This window comes from Cyprinus carpio, chromosome A24 (assembly GCF_018340385.1).
Source record: "Cyprinus carpio isolate SPL01 chromosome A24, ASM1834038v1, whole genome shotgun sequence".
NCBI classification, from domain to species: domain Eukaryota; kingdom Metazoa; phylum Chordata; class Actinopteri; order Cypriniformes; family Cyprinidae; genus Cyprinus; species Cyprinus carpio.
In genome coordinates this window covers 19,325,401-19,341,021 of record NC_056595.1, presented here as the reverse complement: position 1 = coordinate 19,341,021, position 15,621 = coordinate 19,325,401, and the positions used below count along the sequence as shown (strand labels likewise).

At 35.6% G+C, this 15,621-nt stretch overlaps 1 protein-coding gene and 1 long non-coding RNA gene across 4 annotated transcripts in view; both read left to right on the top strand.

Moving 5' to 3' along the window:
• Positions 1-2,586, top strand: LOC122135508. The gene is made up of 3 exons (XR_006153553.1): positions 1-1,890; positions 1,977-2,066; positions 2,410-2,586. It is a non-coding gene; the product is annotated as an uncharacterized LOC122135508 (long non-coding RNA).
• A 4,540-nt stretch (positions 2,587-7,126) lies between these two features.
• The window catches only part of LOC109052252 (guanine nucleotide exchange factor VAV3), a 60,281-nt gene continuing 51,786 nt past the window's right edge, over positions 7,127-15,621 (top strand). For all 3 annotated transcript variants that reach the window (XM_042714548.1, XM_042714547.1, XM_042714546.1), the window contains exon 1: positions 7,127-7,534. In XM_042714548.1, coding sequence (XP_042570482.1) covers positions 7,331-7,534 — 204 coding nt within the window. In that variant the 5' untranslated portion in view covers positions 7,127-7,330. The remainder of the gene's footprint in view (positions 7,535-15,621) is intronic.

Genomic DNA, 15,621 nt, shown 5'->3' with positions numbered 1-15,621 from the left:
ATATGTTATCTATATTCTATTGTGAATAAAATATAAGTTTATGAGATTGTAAATTATTCCATTCCTTTTTTTACTCACAATTTGTACAGTGTCCAAACTTTTTTGGAATTGGGTTTGTACAAGCCGGCTCTGGCTTCAGAGGAAACATACAGTGGAGATCAAAATTAGAGAACAATCTATAAATACTTGATTTTTTTTTTTTTTTCTGAAATATTGTTCATCTTCATCGCTTAAAAGCCATTACTGTAGATGGAAAGTGAATTTGGCCAGATCAGCATTTGCTGAGGCTTTACGGGTACAATTAAGCAGTCTGCCGATTCACAATTTAACTTGAGCAATAAGGCATAGCCAAAGGTTCTGCTCCTCCAAGACTCTCATCTGCAAAAGATAGAGAGATAGAAGATATTTATGCCACTAAAGTTCAGTGAAGTTTGACAGCAATATTTAAAGGTCATAAAAGTATTTGATATACTGTACGTGTAGCACACTAAATTGGACATTTGAATTTGAAATAAAGGAGCCACATTTAAAAACAAAAACAGCAATATCACTAACGATCCCAATCCAATCTGAATTATTTATGACTGACATTATATTTCATATACAATTTTGAAAGAATGTAACAGTCTAGACATAATTCTTTAAGTAACTGGACAGTTGTGTTTGCCAGGACGTTATCATAAGAAATATGGTAGCAACATTTAGGTTTTACGGACTGAGCTTAAAATTTACCATAAAAATTTTTAGATTTTAAGGGATAGTTCCTAGGTGCACAGTATATGACTTTCTTCATTCAGATGAATGCAATCAGAGTTATTTTTAAAAATGTCCTGGCTCTTCCAAGCTTTATTATGACAGTGAATGGGTGATATTCAATAGTCCGAAGTCCAATAAACTGTGCAATTGCATAATAGAAAAAAAGTGCTCCACATAGTTCCAGGGGATTAATAAAGGCCTCCTGAACCGAATCGATGCATTTTTGTAAAAAAAAAATACCCATATTTAAACCTTTATAAACAGTAATCTCTAGTTTCCGCTAACTGTCATACGCGCGTTCACGAGAGAGAGACGTCCAGCGGATGATGTAGGTGTAGAGTAAGTTCCGGTGAGAATGCCAAGTTTTGTTTACAGAAGCAAAGGAAGCAAAGTTTCCTTTGTTTAGCAAAGTCTCCTCTTGGCTTATATCAAAATCCTCTGACATTTTTCTTTACAAATCCTTGTTTTATCTGGATGCCCGAGTAAATGAGTATGAAGGAACAATGGTTTGATTGGACACTGTCTCTGAGCTATTTTTCTCTTAAACAAACTGTGGTAAACATATGCCACACAAGCTGTTACACATTTCAGCACATCTGTCTGTTTGATTTCCTATATTACACATAATTTAGCACATCAGTGATATATTTTCAGTCAGTGTGAATGGAAAGGACATTTACCAATCATAGCTCTGTCCAGATCTTGTGGGTTCTTCCTGTTGGGGTCATTAAGTTGCTTCAAAACAAAGTCCAGAACACTGGCATTAGGACAATTCTATCATTCTGATGGCACCCATTCACTGTAGAGGATCCATTAGATCTAAATGTCTTCAAATCTGTTCTGATGAAGAAACAAACTCATTTACATCTTGGAAGGCCTGACGGTGAGTACATTTGCAACAAATTTTCATTTTTGGGTGAAATGTTCCTTTCAGGAAAACAAGATACAATGCAGTTTGCATCTGATACCAAAAAAAGTGAAGTTTCACTGTTTGTACTTTGCATTTTAGTTAATGATTTCCTGTCAGTTAACGACGCCTGAATGTTTCTGAGGGTACCTGGCTTCAGCGAGAGCTACAGCCACACACATTGCTGCCTTCATTCTGACCAGCATCATAACCTGTGGAAGTAGAAGGTCTGAAGACAAAATAGGAGTAGTATGGTTTAAAGTACACAAAAAGGCCAAAAAGTGATTATTTTCACTGGTTTCTTCTCTTCTAGATTCCATGTTCCTTCCACTGGCCTTCAAGAGTGATCTCAGGCCCTCAGATGTGACATTTCAGTAAACAGAAACTCAAAAATAGTGTGACTGTAAGTATTTTTAATTAGTAACAGAAGTAAATTGATCGAGGAAGACAACATTTGAATATTGTGGTGAAAGAGAGTGATATGGCACAGAATGAAGATGATCGATCTGCCTTGTTCTTATTTCAAGTCTTTTATTTTACACTATTAATTAATTTTTACTTATAAACATACTTATAATAAAATAATTTTACTATTAATTGTAACATTTATATATTTATTTTAGTTTTATACACTATTGCTTCTGTTTTATTTATTAATATACTTGCATAAAATACCTTATTTTGCCTTTAATACAGCCATTCTTTCTGAATAATTGTAAATCTTGATTTTTTCCATTTTTTCCCAGTCACACCACTTATGGCACCAGTCGCCCTGTCCTCCTGGGTGCAGGCCATCTGTGACATCAAGACCAAAAACAGACTGTCATAACCTGATTCATGAGATGCCTCAGCTTTCAGAACACACAAATGATTCACGAGAAAAAAAAAAAGTTTCGATGCATATTAAAATTGTACCCGTTTCACTCTTTGTTTCTGACTGTTTCACTTGCCGTCCTGAGATATTGTTAGTAAACATGATGTCGTGTCACATAAACCACACACTCTTATGCAACTTTACACCCAGTGGTCTTACTGAGACATTCATTGTCATGTATGAATGGATATTTCTCTTATATGCCAGGGACTATATCTTCTATTTGAAAGATGGCACAAACATTATAATGGATATTTATGTCTTCAATGTTTTTATTATATAATAGATCATTTTATAAGGTACTCAAGGCCATGATTGTGATCTCTGGTCATTCTGATGCATGTTGTATATCATGACTATGTTCATAATATTGCACAACCTCCAATAATTTTTTCTTACACATATGAGTTTAAACAAGGTTAAAGGGACAGCAAATTCTGTCATTTATTACTCACCCTCAAGTCTTTCCAAACCCGTAAGACCTTTGTTCATCTTTGAAACACAAATTAAGATGATGAAATCCGAGAGCTTTCTGACCCTGCAAAGACAGCAATGCAACTGAAACGTTCCCAGGCTCAGAAAGGTAGTAAGGACATTGTTAAAATAGTCCATGACATCAGTGGTTCAACCGTAATGTTACGAAGCTACAAGAATATTTTTGTGCACAAAGAAAACAAAAATAACGATTTCTCTTCCATGTCAGTCTCCGCTGCCATTCACAAGAGTACCACATCACGCATACATATGCATTCCTCTACTTGTAAACAAGGCACAGCGTAGGTTCTACGTCAGAACTCTGGCTCCTGCGTCAACAGCATCACATGCATGAACTATCCCTTTAAGCCAAGCATGCAGATTCAGCTCTTGTGAAGTAATATTACTTAGCCAATAGAGGGAGCACTTCTATGTAAATTATATTTTACTAGTAATAGTTAATACAAATGAATGGCTTTATTTAGCAAGGACAACAAGTTCATCAAAGGTGACAGTAAAGACATTTATAACTTTAAAAAATATCTATATTTCAAATCATTTTTTTAAACTTACTATTCATCAAAGAATCATGAAAAAATATGTTTCCACAAAAAGATTAATCAGCAACATTTTAACATTGATGATAATAATAAGAAATATTTATTGAGAAGCAAATCACCATGTTAGAATAATTTCTGAATTATCGTGTGACACATAATCAGCTTTGATTCGGTTTGCATCACAGGTATTTAAATTACTTTTTAAAATATAGTCAAACATTTATTTTAAATTGTAATAATATTTTAAAACTTTACTGTTTTTACTGTATTTTTGATCAAATAAATGCAGCCTTAGTGCGCATGAGAGACTTATTTTCAAAACATAAAATTTTTTTACCAACCCCAATTTTTGAATGCAAATGTATTTGTGTTCAGTGCAGCTCTTTAATTTAGTTTAGGCAAGTCCTTGTGGTTCACGATTACAGACTTGTGACGCTAGTGACTTAAGCTGTCTCTATCTTTTGTTCCTCTTTGTTGATCATCCGGTGCTTTGCCCCGTCCTTGCACAGCTGACAGCTCTCTGCCGTGAAACCCTATCAGATGTCTGGCTCTGTTCCTCCTGGGGTCTCCAGGTTATTGATTTCTGCAGTGGACTCTGTGCACACGGATCAATACTTCAACAAAGGGTTATAACTAAAATTATTTTGTCCAGACATTAGTAAAGGGCCATTACCTTTTTCTCTCAGACTATGATTTGCTGTTAAATTATGTGTTCAATTAAAATATTAACTGTACTGAAATTAATTGACTTCAAATAAAGCTCCAAAAAGCTCTGTAGTGGAATACTCCAGGATATTTATTTATTAAGCTTCTCTTTAAAAGATATTTGATGGACTGGAATTGTGTGGATTATCTGTGGATTATTGTGATGTTTTTTATCAGCTGTTTGGACTCTAATTCTGACGGCACCCATTCACTGCAGAGGATCCATTGATGAGCAAGTGTTGTAATGCTAATTTCTCCAGATCTCTTACAATGAAGAAACAAACTCATCTAAATCTTGAATGGCCGTAGAGTGAGGAAATTTTCAACAAATGTTCATTTTTGGCTTAACTATTACTTTAACTTCTACTGAACCAGAAATATATTCTTTTAACAATAGATGTTATGTAAAAAACAACAACAACAAAAAAAAAAACAATGACTGTGTAATCTTTGTATTCAATTTCAGACACAACCTTGATCTTTGCTTGTGAAATATAATCTTGATGCTTGTGCAGAGAGCCCAGCAAAGTCATCAGGTATTGTCACCAGAAGCATTGTCATTAGCACGCCGCGTCAGGCTATAAATTACCGACACAATGCAGGTCATGACAAGGATGGCAGTTATTGGAATGGCAGCAATGTAGCAGGGCCTGAGTCCCTCGGAGCATTTGGCAAGTGTGCGACGCTTTGATCATCTGTCAGCTCAGAGGGGGCTATCTGCCTTGTGCCAAGTCTCTAAAATTGTGGAGGGAAACAGAGATAGACATTGGCTCCAAACATCCTGCATTCTCCACTTCCTTCCTGCGCTGGCCCACATTGTCAGGCTTCCTCTTTCTCTTCTGCAGCCAATCACAAAGCACTGCTTTACAGATACGCCCTTCCCACCATGAAGGAACAGTCACAGTAAGGCCGATTCGCGTTATTACTCTGTCTGATAGTCTCTCTGGGGATTGATATGTGATTGATGACAATGTCCAGATCTTCCATACTGGTCTTAAATGGGATAGAAACAACCTGGGTGATGAGTGAAGCAGTGTGGGTTGAGGAAATCTGGTCTGCTGTAGCATCCTGCATCACACCAGCCGAGCTAACCTCAGTCAACCCTAAAACAGAAGGAAAATAAATAAAGAATTCCTCACAGAGCTTATTAGGCTTCTAACACACCTTGGTAATGACAGACAGATGGTTTAATTTACTGTCACGGCATGCTCAAGACCCCCTGGTTCACCGCCTTGCTCAATGTGGCCTTCTAAAACATGTAAACATCTTATGGTGCCTTCTGGATGTAGAAGTGTGTTGAGTGTCTCTACAAAGTTTCTTCAAAAACATATACCAATTCAAATCAATTTATATTTTTCAAACATAAGCAGAGTGTTATTTCTGCAAGATCAAACCCCCAAATGATAAATGTACTAGTCTAAGATCTGTAGATCTGACTGTAGATCTTGCTTCAGTGCCAAAGTGTGACCATTCATTTTCATTTCAGGCATATTTTCTGATCCTGAAGTGAAAATGCAGACAGTCCTAGCAGGCAGAGTTGATATAGACCTCCTCGAGATCACGATGACAGGAGCAGAGAGACAGAAACAGGATATCCATGACAATGCATCATCCTATTTCACTGCTGCTTATCTGGAGAATGCTCTCTTCAGCCATCACTCATTCTCTCGCTCTGTACTGCTGTATGTAAAAAAGACTCAGAGAGCCAATTACAAACTGCAGGAGAGGTGGAACCAATGAGCCTCTAGTTTCAAGTTAAACAATTTTTGAACCATCTGCCATGTATTTGGGAATATGAAACCAATATAAACCATACATGTATATAGCATGCAAATTCAGCCACCTTGTGTTATACAGCAGATTCAAAAAAGGCCGCGATAACCTCCCCGTGCTGAGCTGAATTGTATCATGTGTCGACGATGGCCAGAGATATATTCAAAAGATTCAAAAATAGGCAATGTTATGATGATTCAGCCTTTCCAATTAATGTTGCATTCTTCTTATTATTAGGCCTATTATTATAAGTGCTTGTCCAAATAGGGCTGCATTTCCCAAAAGCATCAGATCTTAAGAAACCACTGCCACCACAGGCTTTCAATCAGGCTCACGATGCATTTGGGAAACAAAGGCCAGATCGATGCATATCAGATGACAGAGAGACATTCGGGAGTTATTTCACAATATTGCACATTTCATATCGTTCACCAAATTCTGAAAATGTATCACGGTTTTCACACAAATATTGGGCAGCACAACTGTTTTCAACCTTGATTATAATCAGAAATGTTTCTTGAGCAGCAAATCAGCATATATTGATTTCTGAAGGATCATGTTCCAGTGAAGATGGAGTAATGCTGAAAATTCTGCTTTGATCACAGATTCATTTTTAATTACATTTTAAAATATATTCAAATAGAAAATAGTTATTTTGAATTGTTATATTTCACAACATTGCTGTTTTTACTGTATTTTTGTTCTAATAGCCTAAGTGCAGCCTTGGTGAGCACGTTAGAGACTTTTTTCAAAAACATTAAACAAATCAACAATAACAACAAAAAAGGTAGCCTACACCTATCTACCCATAAGTGTGCTTACTTGTATGTTACTACTAAGCTCCCTTTTAGGGCACATATATAGCATGGCTTTCAAATATAATATTAAAAGAGTATATTGCTGATTTTATACTTTACAATAATTAATTTAGTTTAGAGGTATCGTTATTGATATTGACGATAAAATTAAATATGAGGTATCGCCTTGTTCCGGGTGTCAAACCAGCAGCGCAATATACGGAACATCTGAAGCAGGAAGACAGAGAGAAAGATAGAGAGAGGGCAGGGCGCGGGGAGGGGTGAGCGAAAATAAGAGGTGAAAGCGAATGAAGAGAGCAGCAGCACACCGATCAGTCACTATCCGCTGGTGCTCCGACCCTGAGAAACACCCTCCTGTCATTACATCGCCCGTGATTCTGCTATGCGCATCGGACGAGGAGACGCCACTTGCGCTTTGGTTTTGGACTGGTGTTAAAGCTTTAACTGAGCATCACTGGACAGGATGGAGCATTGGAAACAATGTGCGTTATGGCTGATCAATTGCAAGGTGCTGCCACCGAACCATCGGGTGACATGGGAGTCCGCTCAGGTGTTCGACCTGGCGCAGACCCTGCGGGATGGGGTCCTCCTGTGCCAGCTACTCAACAACCTGAGACCCCAGTCCATCAACCTGAGGGAGATCAACCTGAGACCTCAGATGTCACAGGTAAGAGAAGTTCTATGTTTACAGTAAGACTGGATGTTAAACTCAATATTTGGAAGGTTAATAGCAATTTTAGGAACATATGTTGTTATGTATATGAAAAAGGTGGACTTACTGCTATGTACTTAATTATACATCCAATATTTTGCAACAGAAAGTTGATGTTATGCCAGAAATGCCGTACCGTTATGTATTTGTGTACTAAATTCTCCCTCTGTCGGTTAATATGAGCAATGCAGTAACAATATGAAGAGAGATGTTAACCTTTAAAGGTGCACTCAGTAATTTTTCTTAATTTTAAAGGTTTTATACATTAAAAAAGGAATAGAGCTTTTAAAAAGAGATTATTCAAAATTCTAAAAAAAAAAAAATCATATGACTCAAAATATGTTCTAAGATGTTACTTCTGAATGTTCTCTGGATGTTTAAAATGAATGCTTTTAGAATGTTTTTCTTGGTTATGCCAACAGAACATTCCATTTTATAATTTTGCAAACATTACAGGAACGTTGCTTTCGAATATTCTCTGAACATTCTGAAACAATAAGTAACATGCACAAAATGTTAGACGAACTTCCAACTAAAACATCTGAGAAAAAATATTCCATGAGCAATGTATAGATGATGTTTTTGTGCTAACCTTTTGAGAATATTATGAAAGACCAGATAACTTTGAACGAATGTTCTATAAACATTACAGGAAATAACTTTGGCAGAATGTTAGGGACATCCTGAGTATGTTCCCTGTTAGCTGCTGGGTCATGTGGTTGAATTACTACTTCTATTACTAATGACAATAATAATAATATGTTTATTATAAGCCTAGTTCTTTCAGCCAGAGTTCAAAATGCTTTTCAAAACAAAAATAAAAGTATAAATTTTAAATCTACTTTATTGGGAAAAATAAGGGCTGGCTAAACACAACCCAAAAATTTGCGAGTGCACCTTTAAGGAGAATTTTTGACTTCCTATGTACTGTAGTCTATATAGCCGTCTATGAAAGAAAATGTGTGTGAAATGAGTCCAACTGTTTAAACCTAAGAGGACAAAGTGCTTTTTGATACATAATTTGGTCAAAACCATGAATGTACAGCGTTCTGGTCAGGATCAGGGTCAGACAAAGCGTTTTTAGTCTGGTCTCGTTTGCTGTACCCTGTCAGGTGAGAGCAGTATTAGTTTCAGTATCTGTGGGAAGCTGCTTTATTGAAAACAGCGGCCTCTGATAAATGTCTCTCATTCTGTGTTGTCAAACACCATCTGCTCCAAGTTTGGACTTGATTACACGTCCCTCTCACATGAGGAGAAAGCTGCCACCAATGGCACTTCATAGAACTGACCGATACAGTATTCTAAGTATTTACCTTTATTTTTAAGGAAACGGATGCACACTAACTAGTGTCTAGACACATGCACTTTTGACACACATTGCATTTGTCAATGTGGCACACTCACATCGAACTGATGCCAAGAAGCATTTACAAAAAGTCAATATTAGCTTTTAGTTTTTAAAATAAAGACCTTGTTTGGTTTACTGGATTGCTGACAAATATATTCTGTGGAAGTTTGACCTATCTGATCAGAATTAGAGCATACGTCATTTTGGCTTTTAAGGCATCACCTTGCTATATGCTTCTTTGTTTTCATTTAGTTTGTTATATAATGGTTTATTTTTGCGTTGCATTGATGTAGATGCATCTTCTTTCACCAAAGGGCTCAATCAACTGAGAATAAACATACGCAAAGAAAAAAAAGGAACAGAAAATAAGCAAATTGTCTGTATAAACCAGTGTTTTGAACATAAAGGTGAAATTTCCATCTCTTAGGGCAGCATCTGAATCCGTGAATTATTCATGACGTTTTTGGCAGCTATTTTATCAAAGACTCATTACAGCACATGGGACACAGACGCAGGCGTCCCCGGGGAAGAGCTCAGACAAAAGCAGTGAAGAGAGCAAACTAAAAGCCGAAGTCCCCATCTCATCAGGGCACCTCCAGGGGCCCAATGGGCCCTTTGGGTTTCCCTTTACCCCATGATAGCTGTATAATTAAAATATAAAGCCAAATTAACCCCTGAAATTTCTGAATTAATGTCAGTAATGGTGTGATCTTTGATAGAGTCAAGGGGGTGTTTTGTGTGTGTAGAAAAGGGTTACACTATTTGAGAGTTACATATGGGCAAGCAATTTTGAGGAAGGTACCTTGAAACTGTAACTTCCTATACACTTTTATTTATCAACAATGCATTGATTAAAAAAAGAGACAGTAAAGGCATTTATATAAAAAAAAATTTAAATTATGTTTTATTTTTTTAATTAATATATATATAAATGCTTCAATAGATTGGTATTCTTTAAAATAAATTAATACTTTTATTTATCAACACTGCATTGCTTTTAAACGAGCATTTATATTGCTAAAAAACATTCATTTTAAATAAAGATGTTCTTCTGAACTTTCGTATTTTATTTATTTATTTATAAATATTTAATATATGAATATAATAATTTAAAATATACAAAATAACTATTATATATATATATATATATATATATATATATATATAATATATTATATATATATAATATTTTGGGGTCTGTAAACTTTCTAATAAAGAGACCGTAATATTGTAAACTATTGTTTCAATATTGCAATTTAAATTTACTGTTTTCTTATTTAATAATTTTTTTTAAATGTAGTTTTATATTATATAATTACATTTTAAACTATATATATATATAAATATATAAAATTCAAAAAATTTGCTCCAAAATCAGCATAGAAAATGCGAACAGCAGTTAGCGGATTCTCTTGGGCCTTCATACAGTACAGGTTTACAACACAGAAACTTCTGGGCAGGTTTGAAACATGAAACGTGGAAGTGCAAGTTTGAGGAAGCCACAAAGTCAAGCGCCTTTCTCATGCACTGCGTCAGTAAGACAGTTGGTTTATGGGTTTCTTCCGTTTAACGCATGTGCTTTTGAGAAGAGTGGAAGGAAATGGCAACAGGTGTTTGGCAACACGTCAGAACTTTATTTAGTATCAACAGATGTCAGTGAGAGTTAAGTTTACAAGATTTCATTATCAAACAATGAGGTTATCTACATTACAAAATGAATATAATGCACATAAAGCCTCTTATTTGTACCCAGTTGTGTGTATCTGGTTTGCTGCAGAATCAACGGTTGAGCGGTTATTTCACACTGTCATTGTAATGCCGGATAGTCACTGTCTCATCATTAGGTTGGAGGGGGAAACACAAATGCTGACGCCCACTCGTTGGGCAGATAGTTTCCGAGCAGTGACGCCCACTGGGGAAATGAGGAAATGGGATGGAGGAAGGAAATGAAACTAAATGTCCTCTAAAAACCCTTGACTGCACCGTGGTGAAACATCAGAACCTCCAGTGGCTCAAATCTGTATCTTTTTTCAGTGAAACAGCGAACAACAAGCTCCTGTCTGAGCACTGATCCTGGGCTTTACATACTTTAATTTATTTTGTAGGATCCATTGAGAATCTCTTTGAATAATACACATATACTGTACTCTGCATAGACAGTCTGTTAAAAACTCCTTTTGGGAAGGGGTAAGAGACTGGTCACAGCAGCCCATGTGTGTTTGAACATTGAAACACCAATCAGTTTTAGTTATGTTAATGCTCCAGGGTTGTTTTTGTAATTCTCAGTGTCAGATTGTGGATTTCAGACTGGGACTGGTTGCACTGGTTTCCAGCAAACCACTGTGTTTTGATGTTGCATACTAGACATTTGCATTTTCTTAAGTAAATATGAGTGTGGTTGCCCATTCAAAGTCTTTTATGTTAGCCTAGTTGTCAAGGACTTTCAATGCAGTTTCAAATGTGTTGTGCATTGTTGTCAGTGGGATGCACGATTAATCAAAATAAAACCAAAACTGCGATATGACTTAGTGTGATTATCAAATTACAAAGGCTGCAATTTAATTATTTAAATATATATGTACTGCATGTTTCATAGGGAAGTGTAGCCCAGTATTATTTTACATGCAGACATGTTTTAGTGTTTTCAGTCTCACAAAGTGCTTTGGTTCACAGTAATCTCATGGATCTCTGCATGTGCTGTTAATTTTAATGGTCATTTGAACTTATAAACCAACTGATGTCAACAAATCAGAAGCTTCTGTAAAACGGTCCCCTCTCATCAGAATGAAAGCTTGATTGTTTAACATTTGAAAATAAGAATTAAGATTGGTATTGAAGTTGTACAGTTGCACTGTACAAATATACTAATAATATTTTATTTATTTTACAAATACTTGATTTTTTATTTTACAGTGAAATTGTATATATTATATATGAATATTATATTCATTTAATATAATATAGATTAAATTCAATTACGTTAAGTTATTTTGTTTCACATTTTTATTTTATAATAAAATTTGTAATATAATTTTATTGCACTGTAAAATATTATTTTATTTTACATGGAAATATTACAAATTAATATTATATATTAATATTATCTTAATTTAGTTTAATATTTTTATTTTGTAAAATAATGATAATTTCACATCCCCCCCGTCCTTTTTTTGCATTTTAAATGTCAACTGCAAAATTACATTATTCCCCCAAAACATGCAACCTTAACTGCCAGCTTATTGCTGGCTGCCAGGGTATTTCTAGGTGGTTTCTGGTGTTCTGTGGGGTTTTATACTCTTAAGTGCATAAACACATTATTTGAGGCCTTATTTGTGTCAGTAGCACATATACTGTAGTGCAGTGTTACATGCCAGAATCGAATAAATAGACTTGTGGCTTTTTCAGATCCCCAAACCCAAAGCATGTTCATTAGTAATAGTGAAAGCAGTCACACTAGAGGAATAAAACTTTGCAGAAACAGCATGTCATGCATATTAATGCACATTTTCAGGATGCACAAATCTTTGCAAGGTCTAGTAAGTCCAGCCAGATCTCTCTCTCTCTCTCTCTCTCTCTCTCTCTCTCTCTCTCTCTCTCTCTCTCTCTCTCTCTTTCTCTCTGAGACTGACCTTTCCTTCTGTCACCAAGGTAACAGGCTCTACTGTAAATGGTTGGGGATAAGGAGGAATAAAGATACTCTCCATAGACAGTGTGAATCACACATTTACAGTACATCTTTTGAACTGCACAGATGGATTTTTGCACAGTAATGTGCTAAATATGCTGGTCACCAAGGGATACACATATGCATTAGGATTTGTAAATGAAGGCAGACATTTCCATGTTCAGGCAGAGCTCTTTGGTTGCAGAAAATCCATGATTATTATGTTTGGAAAACCTACCCAGCCTCTCTTATGAGATTTGAATTGTATTCTGAACATTGTAAAAGCATTTACTATCTGCGCTGATGACATTAAACTGAACAGAGATGGTCATTAAAGATGAGATTAAATTGTAGCAAACAACTGTGCATCCTTTTAAGTGGCCAGTAAAAACAGTGATATGCTTCTCTGTGCTCACATGGCAAAGTGGCCTTTTTGAAGACACATAGGTGATGATCAATCAGCGGTGCTCTCGTAAATGCATGCACACATCCTGCAGCAGTGCAGCAGCCTTTACTTTAGACCTTAAGCGGAGCAATGGCATCACAGCACACAATGAAATGAGCATTATCTTGTCTTAGTCAGGTTAAAAATAGCCCATAAACGGAAGCTGTAAAAATACAGTGGCACTTGTAGATTTTCACTAGGATGCCAGTGAAGCACTAATATCAAATTTCATTTCAATGCTGATGGATGCATCTGTAAAATGAAGCTCCTGAGATAAAAGAAGAGAACTGATGTTTTGAGTGCTGTTAAAGTGCATTCTCAGACACAATGAGGCATCATCACTTTCAAAGTGATATATTTTTTAACTTTCAATAATATTATTAAATTATTACTATATGATATAATATGATATTAAAAAAATATTTTAGTAGTATCTTATTTAATGTCACATTAAAAATGATGACATATCACACTTGATAATATTTAATAAATATAAACAAATGTGATTGCTTTATTATTTTCAAGCTAACATGTATTATAGTGAAATGTAAATGTCATTTGTACTGTAAATGAAGCTATAATTAACTTAACTATAATGTAACTTGAATACACTTGAATTTACAGTAAATATTATGGAAATACTTTTTTGTTTGTGAAAAAGCTTTGAAAATTATGTCACATTACATTTGATTATTTATTTATTATATGGGGCAGGTGCGTAAAAAATCTTAAGACGTTATTTTTTACATTGTGGGATACAATATTCATTGTATTACACAATTTTGAATTAATAGTATTCTGTGCATACAGAAGATCTGAATAGAGTTCACATACAGCAAAACAATTATGAGTAGTATGCTGGTGCTGTTCCAAACATAGTTTGATACTAAGTCTAACCATCAGAGCTCTCTCACATTGTCCTGACGGCTCATTTCTCCCATGGTGTGCATTAACCCGTGTGCAGTGCCCTGTGAAGGGCAATTCACAACAGATCTGCTAGTGATGACAATATAGCCACCAGCCAGTGTTTATCCTCTTCCCCTCCTGTCCGTTTTCCTCAGTGTGATGCCATGAGCATCCACACTTAATAAGAACAATCGGTTGTTGCATCGGAATTATGCTAAGAAAATCAATAGAATGCATGTATCCAAGGTCAACATTGATTTCTTGGGAGTTTGAATATTGCTTTGTTCACCACCAAACTGCTATGACACAATGCTATCTATCTATCTATCTATCTATCTATCTATCTATCTATCTATCTATCTATCTATCTATCTATCTATCTATCTATCTATCTATCTATCTATCTATCTATCTATCTATCTATCTATCTATCTATCTATCTATCTATCTATCTATCTATCTATCTCTGTCTGCCTGTCTCTGTCTCTGTCTGTCTGAAAATTCGATTTTCTATTCAAAATTAGTTATAAGAATTTCTTTGGATTTCAGACCATTTTGCTACTTTAATCCAAATTTAGAAATTGATTTAGATCAAATTCTGAATGTTGCATAACTTTGCTACCACTGTACCACACCAATGTTGTTAGCATTGATAGCACTAAATGGAGAGGCTTTGGAGAGCATTTACTGACTACATTTACAATTCATAAAACCATTGCAATCCATATAACAGATGTCAGATAAATCTAGCTCATAAATGTATTGAACAAAGCATATTTTATGGAGAACGGTTCAGTGCTAGCATGCCCTGCTGACTGTCAAGTTGATGCTCCGGGTCACCCTCTATCCACTGTGCTCTCTTGCACTCATTTTTAATAAAGCATCTTTGCAGGCCGATGCTTCATCCAGCACATTGTTTTGACAAGACAGCTTGTTTAGCTGTCTGCTTGGTTAAACCAAGGGAAAAGGCTGCACACAGCTCACATCTGCTGCTCTCTGAACAGGATGTGACACTGTAAAAGTGTCTGAAGCCATTGATTTACAAAACCTTTGACTTCCTATTTCTTTTGAATTAGGTTTTGGGTACTTTTGGAACCACTGCTGTCAAAAGGATGCCAGGACTCGGACGTTCCTAGAATCAATTTTTGTGAATCACTTTAAAGCTTCAGCATCTTAAAAGCCTTACTGGTGTGAACACTCTGCCTTTGGACTTTAAAGGAGCCATATCATACTCTTTTTACACATTTTTGTGATAAGTCCAGCTTAATTAGGCAGGTTTTAGTTTTGCAGAAAACTAAATGTCATGCACTTGAAAGCGGATACTCGTGCAATTTAATAATGCAAAATAAGACCTGGTTCTCAATTCCAAAATGTAATCTACATATTATGACACTCTCTTGTATTTCAAAATAGCATGAAATAAATCCATATGTTTTTTTTGGTATGTCCCCTTTAAACCAGAATCAGTATCTCCAAAGCCATCTCACTATCTGTTTCTCACATGCTATTTATTATCAATGAAATGTTATACATTCAGTATTACTATGTTGCTTCTTATTCTCAGTATGCCCTTCAGGAGAATTAGGAAAAGACATTTGTGACTCTCCCGCAGAGATCCAGCAGTGCAGTAGTGGAATGGTCCAGTAGTAATGGAAAAGCAGTTTTCATCCAGGACAGAA